The sequence below is a fragment of the Rattus norvegicus genome, chromosome 14, assembly GCF_021556685.1.
Source record: "Rattus norvegicus strain SHRSP/BbbUtx chromosome 14, alternate assembly SHRSP_T2T, whole genome shotgun sequence".
Taxonomy (NCBI): Eukaryota; Metazoa; Chordata; class Mammalia; order Rodentia; family Muridae; genus Rattus; species Rattus norvegicus.
The window spans coordinates 18,505,167-18,517,432 of record NC_141547.1 but is presented as its reverse complement, the minus strand read 5'-3'; the positions used below and the strand labels follow the sequence as shown (position 1 = coordinate 18,517,432).

At 38.9% G+C, this 12,266-nt stretch overlaps 1 protein-coding gene across 6 annotated transcripts in view; it reads left to right on the top strand.

Moving 5' to 3' along the window:
- The window catches only part of Npffr2 (neuropeptide FF receptor 2), a 284,733-nt gene extending 279,831 nt beyond the window's left edge, over positions 1-4,902 (top strand). For 4 of the 6 annotated variants that reach the window (XM_087584387.1, XM_087584388.1, XM_087584389.1 and 1 more), the window contains one exon: positions 930-4,902. In XM_087584387.1, the coding sequence (XP_087440513.1) occupies positions 930-1,755 (826 nt within the window). In that variant the 3' untranslated portion in view covers positions 1,756-4,902. The remainder of the gene's footprint in view (positions 1-929) is intronic. The other 2 variants (NM_023980.2, NM_001412396.1) reach the window with 1 other exon arrangement.
- Positions 4,903-12,266: the final 7,364 nt, after the last annotated feature.

Sequence of the window (12,266 nt, the reverse complement as noted above, 5' to 3'; positions counted from 1 at the left end):
ATAGCAGGAGTCCCCATCAGATTTCGTAATGGTGCTTCTCAGATTCATGTAATTGTGAAATATCTAAAACCACCTTTTGGTGTTTTTAGATGAATAATGTATTACTCTTGTGATTCTAGGGGTTGAGTGGGCTTCACTCTTAGTCTCCTGCTCCCTAGGTCACTTACGCTGTAGGGTTACTCTGAATTAAATTGAGACTGCTGTCTCTAATGTTCCCCAGAGCCTTATCCCCATGTGCTTCTCATCCAATTTAAGTTTCTTAGAACCTGGAAGCTGTGTTTGCAGAAGAGGCATCCAAAAGGACAGCCCCGATGTACAGTCTTGTTAATGTCAGAGCACACTCCATGGCCAAGCCCAGAAATGAAATATTGGGAACATTAGGAACCCGAGGGGGAATCAGTTCATGGATTGCTACTGATGAGCTCTCTACAGCAGTGCAGTAGATCTGGCTGTCCGCGGCACCTATCTCTCTGGAATCCAACCGCTTGGGTTGAAATAATGCATAACAATAAGCAAGATTGTAACCTTCCCTGACTCCACATCTTCACACTTTAATTTTGTTATTTAAATATTAGATGTTAACATTTCAAAGAACATCTCATGCAAGCCCATGGCACTAAGTCTATGACAGAGTTCTAAGGGGCTGTCTATAGATAAATATAAAATAGTCAAGATATTCCAATGTGATACGATTCCCGCCTTTCCTCATGAATAGCATCTGAGTGGTTATTTGCATTTATGAGATCTCATGAAATGAAACAGCATTCGTTTTCTCTGAATTAAAGCATAATCTTCTGTCAGTTACATAGGTTGGCGAGCTGCGCTGCATTACCTCAGGTGCCAACTTCCTGTGTCTTCGAAGACAATGTAGATGGATGTCCTCACACTTGTTGGCACAGTGCCTCACTGACATGTACCTCTCCTTGCAGATTCCGGTGTGTGGTCTACCCCTTTAAGCCCAAGCTCACTGTCAAGACAGCCTTTGTCATGATCGTGATCATCTGGGGCCTGGCCATCACCATTATGACCCCATCTGCAATCATGTTACATGTACAGGAAGAAAAATACTACCGTGTGAGGCTCAGCTCCCACAATAAAACCAGCACAGTCTACTGGTGTCGGGAGGATTGGCCAAACCAGGAAATGAGGAGGATCTACACCACCGTGCTCTTTGCCACTATCTACCTGGCTCCACTCTCCCTCATTGTTATCATGTATGCAAGGATTGGGGCTTCCCTCTTCAAGACCTCAGCACACAGCACAGGTAAGCAGCGCCTGGAGCAGTGGCATGTATCCAAGAAGAAACAGAAGGTCATCAAGATGCTGCTGACTGTGGCCCTCCTTTTCATCCTTTCCTGGCTTCCCCTGTGGACTCTGATGATGCTCTCAGACTATGCTGACCTGTCACCTAACAAACTACGTGTCATCAATATTTATGTCTACCCTTTTGCCCACTGGCTCGCCTTCTGCAATAGCAGTGTCAACCCCATCATTTATGGTTTCTTTAATGAAAATTTTCGCAGTGGTTTCCAAGATGCTTTCCAGTTCTGCCAAAAGAAAGTCAAACCCCAGGAAGCCTATGGCCTAAGAGCTAAACGCAACCTGGACATAAACACATCTGGCCTGTTGGTCCATGAACCTGCATCTCAAAACCCAAGTGGGGAAAACTTGGGATGTAGAAAAAGTGCAGACAATCCCACACAGGAATCCTTGATGGAGGAAACGGGAGAAGCTACCAACAGTACTGAGACTTAGAAAGATAGTATGCTATCCAATGTTATATAGCATACGAGTGTGAATGTGTCTTTAAATATGGTGGCTTGTCGTGGCTTTCCATTTCTCATATTCTGATGAAAACATTTACTGAAGGCCCTCTTTGTCAAAAATAAAAGTATGAAAGTGGTCTTTCTAACCAGCCTTATGGTACATGACATACACAGCGACTTTCGTGTTTGCCTGAAATGTTTCAACGTCAGACCATTTCCATTTTAACCATTTATTTTATGAGTCAAATAAGTCAAGCACATGTGTTTGTTTTTGTAAGTCTGTCATTTTGTCTGTCTCTCTAACCATCTAGCTTTCCTTCTATCCTCCATCCTCTACCCATCTAAAATAGTGGTTCTCAAATTGTGGGTCATGACCACTTTGGAGACCAAACGATCATTTCATAGGGGTCACTAAGACCATCAGAAAACACAGATATTTACATTACATTCAGAATGGTACCAGAATTACAGTTGTGAAGTTGCAATGAAAATGATCTAATGGTTGGGGTCACCACAACATGAAGAACTGCATTGAAGGGTCTCAGCATTAGGAAGGTTGACAGCCACTGAGAACCACTGGTTCAAGACACATGTTTCCCGAAATTGCACTGGATATACTTTGTATGGAAGTTCATTTTGCCAATTATAATTGATCTTGTATTTGAAATTAATGTGCTCTGCTTTTGAAATGGGCTCAGCCTTTTATGAAAAATATTGCATTACCTGAAGTTTTTGCTACTGATTTCTCACTCCTCATGATCAATCTGGATTACTCTTAAAGCAAGATACTGCAAGCCCTTCAGTAATAATGTCCCTCGCCATTTCACTTTATGTGTTAGACCTTCAGTACCAAGGAAGGGAAATTGTATTTCTTACAATTTAAAAGGTTTTTGTTCCTTTGAAAACTGTAAAGTTAGAGAAATAATACTCAATAGAAGTTATTGCTAGGGCTAGAGAGATGGCTCAGTGGTCAGGCCCATTTGTGTCTCTTGTTGATTGACTATCTTTACCCACATGGTGTCCTTTATTGGATGTAGGATTGGTAAAGATACTTTCCCAACCTTTTGGTTGCTATTTTGTCCTACTGACAGTGTCCTTTGCCTTACAAAAGCTTTGCAATTTTATGAAGTCCCATTTGTCGATTTTTGATCTTAGAGCATAAGCTATTGGTGCTCTGTTCAGGAAATTTTCCCCTGTGCCTATGTATTCAAGGCTCTTCCCCACTTTCTCTTCTTTTAGTTTCAGTGTATCTGGTTTATGTGGAGGTCCTTGATCTACTTGGACTTGAGCTTTGTATAAGGAGATAAGACTGGATTGATTTGTACCACCCTTCTCTTTTAAAAAGGGACATCAGAACTGCTCAGCTGTTATCCTAAGAGTCCCCTGGCATATAGACAGAGCAAGGACTCTTTTCCAAACTTTCTACCAGAACCAATATTTGATAATGTCACACGTAAATCAATAGGTCAGCCCTAAGGTATAAAAGAGACTTAATAACCCCCTTTTACCATCATGCAGATTAATGACTTCAAGTGGCAAGTTTATCTGGGGTAAGATAGATTCCCAGAAAGTAGATCATTACAACTACATAGTTTGCTTGGAAAATGAAAATAAATCTGGATATTGAAATAGCATTACAGTCATTGAAATATTCCTTACAGACAAGACATTGAAATAGTCCTTACAGTCATTGCTGTAGTTCAGGTTGAAAGGTTTTCAACAGTCTGGCAAGAGTTAATTATTGATGTCTGATATGAACTGAGTTATGGCCTGTTCCTGACATCAGAGTGGCCAATCCTTTGAACCTTTAGGTTAGGAATTTCTCCCTTTCGCCTTGATTTATTAAAATTCTGCTTATTGTCAGTAAAACTGAACATTACAAATTATTCACTAGGGACTATGTCTTGCTCATTGTGACCCAGATGGACATTTTGCTGTCTAGTACTCAGAACACTTCCAAAGCCCCCAGCTTTCATCTTCCCACGTGTCCACAGCTCTATTTCCTCAGTGACTCTTCCTTAAAGGTTGTGGTACTCACTATTGAATTATGTCCTGCTATGGTCTTGGCACTTTCAGCTCTCTCTACAGTTGGCATAATCATCTTCCTTAAGTAGACAGGTAATTTGTTTTCCACTCTAAAATGCTTTTGGACACTCCATCTAAACATGTATGGGCCCCATGCTAGCCGAGTTCTGCCCTACATCTACTCTCTGTATCTCTGATAAGGAATATTTCATAAACTCATATCAAACCAAGGTGCTGAGCCTAGACTGTTACATGCCTTTTATTTTCTATACTTTTCAGTTTTGACTTCCTGTGTTACCATTATTTAACATCTGTCCAAAAGGGCCTCCTCAGGAAGTCTATCTACATTCTTAGTGCAAACAACTCCATCATCGTTCCAGCATGCATTGATGATGTGAAAGAACTCTATCATTCTTCCAACGCACATTGATGATGTACAGATAAGAGTAACTGGGAGCATCAAAGGGAAGGGTGGAGAACACTAAAATGTCCAAGCATTTGTACTCTTTGGATTAGGGAATCATAGCAGGGTATGATTACATTTGCTGGGTTAAGAATTCTGACAAATACATTTTTCTATTAGCTAAATTTTGTATTTGCAAGACTTCAATCTCAGTGGTTCTATGCATTTGCTATTCTGTGAATATCAAGTGTTGAAGGAGACACGCTTGTAAAATAAAGAGTAGAGTGGTTATCACTTACTATGGGAAAAGCATTGCTTATTTTGATTATATAATTATAATAAATAACACAGTAGTACAATAACCTTAATATCATGTAAAACAATTTTCAAAATGTACTTTAGGCCTCACAAAGTACTCTGAGGTATATCGTGTCTCCATTTTTCAGAGGGCAGCAATGGGTTCTGGTTCTCCCAAATTCTTTTTTTTTAAATATGTATGTGTTTGAGCGTCTATAGGAAGGGCATGATACATGTATGTAGTGTCTGCATGGAGCCTGGAAGAGGTTGCTGGATCCCCTGAAGTTTCAGTTAATATGTGGTTACAAACCATGTGCTGTCGATGATGGGAACCAAACTCAGGTTCACTGGAAAAGCAGAAAGTGCTCTTAACTCCTGAACTATCTCTAAAATCCATGTTCCTAAAATCTCAAAAATAAATAAAAAAAATTGGGAAGTGAATATATAATTCAAAAATATTTAACATTTTCCCCAGTGTTATCTCATCTCTTTATTATTATAGTGAGTTTGTTTTGAACTCACCCATAACTAGCTTTTCAACAGCTATTCTTTTGATTGTACAATGAATAGTTTTTATTTGTGGAGTTTTGGAGAATTACAGTGGTAAAAAGAACAGAATTAGTTACATCTGTCTTTCCTTTCATAAAGGAGAACCACCATTTAAAGACATATTCTAGCCAGCCCTTGGCTTAGCATGTCCATCAGCAGTAGACACCTGACATCGTTGAGGAATGGTGAGGTGGACAATTCCAATAGGGGAAGTATGAGGCAGACACACTTGAAACAGTAGGGAAGTTATCTGTGCACAGCTCACACTCTCTCATGGCTGTCTCCAAGCAACCTCAGCACACACTCAATTGTTTTCCTCAACTTTGAGACCCTAAGAAGTGAGAACAACTTTGAGTTCATTGCTCTGCTTACTAGCCAGTGCAGTCGAACATTGTTCTTTGTTTCTAACTTAAATTTCTTCTTCCGATTCCTTGACCCACTTCCTGAATTAGTTTTGTCTTTTCACGTATTTCTTTGTACCTTTTGTGTCTTATCTACACCAGTCCTCAATAACAGGAAGAGTTTTATTTTAATTTTTTAAATTAAAATACACACTTCATTGCAGCAGAAACATCACTGTTTAATTTTCATTATTGTTGTTGCTTTTAACTTGGAAAAGAATGGAGTGTTTACAAACACATGCATGTCTTTACTTTTTTTGTCCTTAGCAACCGCTTAACCTCTGGAAACCATCACACATTGCTCTGGCTGACTGGCTGGCTCCTCTCTCCCCTCATCCTCTGCTGATTCTGGTTTCCTCCTCTGTCTTCTGATGATGCACACATCCCATTTCCCTTCTCATGCTGGCTCCTTCTCTCCCCGCAGGACTCAGCTCAACTCTCACCTGCTCATTTCCCCCGCTGTAAATCTCATTATCTCTGATTGTTGTGAAATTCCACTTATATACTTGTGCAATATCTATATATGTTACCAAACAGTAAATGTAAAGCTAAGATTTTATCTCATACCGCATTTTACTCCTGGTCCTTAAGAGGGTATTTGGCACACAATAGATACATGATGAATATATGTTGAGACATAAACAGCTACACATACCTTATGGGTTTTTTGTTTATTAGTTATGTACCAGCCATATTTTATTTTCCATTGTTGAAAGAAACTCAGAATGCAACAGAAACATTAGGTAATGCAGAAATGCAAATTAGGTAAAATAAGAATCATTCCTTATGCTGTTTTCATGTCAAAAATCACTGTTTCTGTCACTTTGGGGCATGTGCATGCTTTCATTAATAAGGATATGAGTCTATGATGTATGTTTTTCTAGCTGTTTTATTAGTTGAATGTATCATAGGTATGTTTCAATGTTGTTTAAGGGTCTCTCAAATAGTTTATTAATTTCAATGGCACGCCATTATTTACTAAGCGTCTCTTTATCTGGAAATATCACCAAAGTCTTAATTTGTAAAGTGTGTAATTATGTAAAAGTCTCATAACAATAAGAATATTGTGGCAGCTCAAAATAGACCTAGAAGGCATGAAATTGCCTGGCTAAAATGCATTTCTTAATGTTTTAATGTTCACTATAAAATACTGTTTAATTCTTTAGAAACACTTTATATTCATCTGTGCTATAAGACAATTTATCCACATATGCTCTCAAATATTGTGTTTTCTAGACAAAAATTTCCTTTCTAATCAATTTGGTGAAAATGTATTACCTCATGCATGTGAGGGGTTAATGTTTCCCACAGGCTCGTGTGTTTGAATACTTGGCCCCATGACGATGTTTATGATGTCTTGTTAAGTTGAGAGAGTTTTCAGGCTATAGGCTGTGGAGCAGAAGTAGGTCACTGGGAAGAAGCCTTGAAGATGGCATGCACTTCTGCTTCTGGCCCCTTGCTCTCTGCTGCCTGATCCAACAAGGTGTCAACAAACACTACAGCAAGGTCTTGCCACTGTGGACTAAGCATTTCTAGACGTCATGTCTTTCCTACCATGATGAACTATAACCTTTGGAACTGTGAGTCACAAATAAGCCTTTTTTTAATCTTAAGATGCTCTATTAGGTACTTTAATCACAATGATGAAAAAGGCACCTGACACACAAAATGGTACTGAGAAGTGGAGTAATTTTTATGATAAACCTGGCTGTGTGGTTTTAGGCCTTTGGAACTGGTATGTAATGGCATTATGAACCAGCTTGAAACTTGCCATGCCTTGTGCAACTTGGAACCCTGGAACCCTGACTAGGGATATGGAGGGGATGAAAATGGGACAGACACATAAACACAGGCACAGTAATGCCAGGATTGGGTGGGCTTCTCTAACAGCTGTAATCTGGAACCTCAACATGGGGTTGACTAGAAGAGATTGTAGGCAAGCAGTCTCTGGCTACACAGAGAAGAAGCTGCAGTTGTCAGTGTTTGCATACACTGATCAGTTGTTCATGGACACACAGACTCCCAAGGAGAACTTTACCACCCTTCTTGAGCCTACCCCATATAAGGAACTATTTGGCTTTGCCAAATGTCTAATGGGTTTGATTCCTGCAGTCCTAAAAAGGGGTAATGCCCACATCAAGTACACATCCATGCAAGGCTTCACACACCCAGGGCTTCCTCTGCTCCTTACAGCAGCTATGGAGGAGAAAATACCTAGAACGTTGAGAGCAGAGTTTAAGAGGGTCATTCTGATGAAAGCTTGAAAGACCAGAATGCTGAGGGAAATGCAGACAGACTGTGACTAATAGGTTTCAGAGAGGAACAGGACTGTATTGGGAACTCTGTTAGAAGACATTAGTGTTATATGATGCCCATTAATGTGGCTCCTTTCTGTGCATACCCTGAAAAGAACACTCAAATCCTGGTATAATTGTTTCTCAGTGCTCTTAGCCATGTGCACAGTGAGAATCCAGCACAGAAGGCAGAACAGGATGATGTGGGAATGGTACATTTGCTAAACAGTGAATGTGCTTTGGGAGCAGGCAGATTGGCACAGGGTCAGGTTCATTGTTGGCTACACGGCGAACCCCAGGCCACCTAAACTACAGAGGGAGGCTTCATCTCAAGTCAATAGATAAGTGAAGGCAAGTTGTGGGCGAAGTAGATACAGAGAAATGCCTATGGCGTTCAAGAGTTCAGTGCCACTACTAAGAAACTGTGCCCTTCGGATGAAGCTGATAGCAAGACTTGAGAACAAGACGCCGCTTGGGGGATGCTCCAGCCTCCACAAATGAAAATCCATTTAAAAGACATTCATTTCGAAAGAAAACAGCACTGCAGAGTATGCTGCTTAGACAAGTCCACCAAAAAGAAATGACTTTTCAAGTCACCCAATTAGGCATTCAGAGGCCACTGTAACTGTGCTGGAGGAGGGAAAGCTAAATGTCAAGCTGACAGAAGAATTTGGTCTCCGACAGGGCCACACCTCCTAATCCTTCCAAACAGTTCAGGGGACTGTTTGTGCAGATGACTGAGCCTGTGAGGTACATTCCCATTCCAATGACCACATCAAGGAAATGTGTTTCCCTGGGGCTTCCAGATAGAATATAAATTAATATAATATAATATAAATAATATAAATTATAAATTTCTTGGATTTAGCCCAGTCAAATCTTTGTTGGACTTAAAACCTACAGGTTAGAAAAATTATGCATTCCTAAAGCCACTAAACTAGTGAAAATTTGTTATGTCCACAATAGAAATACTATTAATTCTATGTGAGAACAGAAGGAAATGACCACCATAGTAGAGCCAACTATATGTGTCCCCTTGAAACATGTGTACATTGCCATAAAAAGTTAGTTGGTTGAAATAAAACCTGGTTATAAGAAGTACTACCCTTAGAGGCTCAGAAGGAAATAAAGAACTGTTAAAGTTAATTGGAGGAAAGAAGAGCTTTGGTGCACAGGGGCACAATTGGGCAGGATTGAATCGCATTTTGAGAAGCACATTATTAGCAAGGAACTTGAAGAATTAGCAGAGGACTTTTACAATTACTGAGTACGAAAGGGCTTAGCGGGTGCTGGCCAGTGGGGCAAAGGGTACTTTTTGAGAACTGTGTTATTAGTGTCCTTGATGGTTTGTTGCTCCTCCATGTAAAATTCTAAAGTAAAGAGATCGATTAAGAAAATAAACTGTCAAAAAGTAACAAAAAAAGACAGAACCATATCAAGATGATTTGGGAAATTCAGAGGCTGTACAGATCACGAATTCAGGATTTGCCCCTCATCGTTAGCTACTTGGTTGCCACAAAAGACTCAAACTCTCCACCAGGAGAGTCACTGCTTGTTACCAGTTGCCTGGATACATGTGAGGGACTCAGTCTCCCCATCAAGTCCAAATTGCTTGGTTGCTGCCAACTGCGTAATTATGTACAGAACTTAGCCCCTCCATCAATTCAGGTTATATTGCTCATCGCTAGTTGTGTGGTTATGTGTGAGGGGATTAGCCTCTCAAGGCATCAGTGTGCTCATCTGTGGAAAGCATAGCAGCACGTGTTCACAGATGGCATCTTTGCCATAAGCACTTGACAATGCTTAGTCTTCTTACAAATCAGTAATTTGCCTCACGTACCATATATTTTGGTAGGACAAGTCTATTTTTCCAAATCAATTTCAAAATGATGCTATAATATACCTATTGCACCTTGGACACATGACTGTGAATTAGAATGAATATAAATAAAAATACTTTCCAAATAAAAATTTCTGGTTTTCTATGAAGTGTTTCTTACATATAAATATACTATGGTAGTGAAGGCCTTATGAAGGTAATTTTGATTATTTTTATTTATGTGTATTGTGTGTGCCTTCCTGTCTGTATGTGTGCTATGGGTGTGCAGTGTCTGAGAAAACGTGAGGTGGGAGTCGGATCCCTCGGGACTGGAGTTATACTTAGTGTGAGGGGTATGATGTAGGTGCTGGGACAGAAATCTTGTCCTCTGCAAGGGCAGCAAGTGCTCTTAGATGCTGACTTATCTCTGTGGTCCTGCTACTTTTATTTACTCTCCAAAATCCAAAATATAACGAATGTAAGATTTCAGGTGAAGCACTTTACCAAGAACTAGCATTTTCCTTTAGTAATTATTGTATGGATTCAATTTTGCTAAAAAAATTTAAAACTTTAAAATGTATTTTAAAAATTATGTTGTAGCTACAACAGAATAGTGGTCTCTTTTGAAAGCCGTATGTTTTCGTTATGATCAGAAATTAATTTAAAATCATGTAAACATTCCTGTTATTTCCATTTTGTTGATTGGACATACTTTTATAGTTTTATTGAGGTATATTTATTTGTTAAACAAAAAGCTGTGGGTAGTGAAGGCATAATGAGCTTCAACACAAGCCTCTGTGGATCCCTCGCCTCCATCACAAGAATAGAAGCATCTAAGGCCTTCTAAAGTTTCCTTGTGTTCCTCTCTATGTATTATTTACTTGAAGGAAAATGTAACATGAGAGCTCTTCCCTTTCAGGATTTTCAAGACACAATATCCTATTGTTAATTATAAGTACCATGTTATACAGCATAACTTGAATGTATTCACTACCATCTCCTTCTCTGTGCTTTTAGACTTCAGTATTGTATGTAAATCCCACAGAGACACTATTTTGTCCTATCAGGTCTCATTAGCAAGACTGAATTAAGCTCAACTCTGGACAGTTTTAGTTAGAAGGCCATAGATCTTTCAATCTACTCCAGCTGTTCTCAACCTGTGACTCCTGACCCTTTCAGGAATGTAAATGACCATTTTACAGGAGTCACCTAAGACCATCTGCATATCAAACATTTACATTATGATTCATAACAGTAACAAAATTACGGTTATGAAGTAGAAACATGGTTGGGGATCAGCACAATACGTGGAATAGTATTAAGAGGTCGAAGCATTAGGAGGTTGAGAACCACTGTTATAGCCTGTAAGACTTTGCTCTCCTCTGTAAACCACTTTGGCCATCTTACTATGAAGACATAATCATAATGGAAATAAAATAGGAAATAGCAACAATAGCAAGAAGACCATATATCCATATTAGTGGCTAAAAGAATGTGGGGTTCCTGGGCACAGGTTAGATGAGAAGACAATAAAGGTCTTGCTTGACTCCTACAATCAAGAAAAACATATTTCTGATGGACAAAAGGCTATAGTGATCTCCTCCAATGCAAATTATTGTTTGGCTTCCAGATAAAGTTATCAGTCAGTTCTCAGAAGCAAAGTTCATGAATTAAAGACCAGGTCCTCTTGAAGAATTATTTAGCACCACTAAAAGTATGTATGAAAAAAGTTATGCAATTTCTTTTCAAAGACAGATTTGTAGCCAAAGAGCAAATTTCCACTGGGGAAAAGAGTAGTCTGGATTTATGCACTGTACAATATAGATTTTATGCATTATTCTGATGGTGGGGGGCAAAAATATGATTACATCTCCTAATTAACACTGAAGCCAAAGTGATTAACAAAATACTGGCTAATAATGGGTCCAAGTAATTACTCTTCAGTTGTTTTTATGGTTTTAATCCCTCAGTGTATTTTTTTAGGGTTGAAATATTTAGCACTTGGCAGATTCCTTCTCTTAGTTTCCAAATTTACAAAGTCAAGTGCATTTTTGTAGGATAGGATGCCATTTTGCAAAACTTGGAAGACATTATTGCTTTGATATCTAAAGTCTAATAGTACTCGTAAAGCTTAATTTCCATCAAACAGCTACTTCTTAGAATAAATTTTTCTCTCTGAAATTTTTAGAATATTATATTTAACTTTTCTTAGAAATGGAGGGTAAGTTGACTTCATTCATTCTTCCTTGTTCTTATTCATACTTTTCTATAATTTTATCTTTTCGAGTGTAGATAGAACCCATGACAAACAAAACAGTAGAGCAAAGGTGACCAAACATTGCTCTGTGTTCTCATACTTAAAAGAGATTCTGCCTTGACAGTAGACCTATTTCATCATTTCATCTTCTGTGTAGAAGCGAGCTGTCTTGAATTCTCCAGTCCCAAGTAACTAAGACTTTTAGAAAGAGCTGATTCAAATATGATACAGCAATGTATATAATGTCATTTGCAGCAGCATACATATGATCAAATTACATAAAAGAGATGCTTTTCCCTCTTTTATTAGCAACAGTGTGAATGTTCCAGATTCTCTGTTTAATCAGGTCTGTTTCATGTTCACAAGATGGCTTCCAAGAGCCCCTAACTCACCTCTTCATAGGTTAGAATGGTAGAAGTTTAACCTACATCCAGAGACAAGTCATACATACGTCA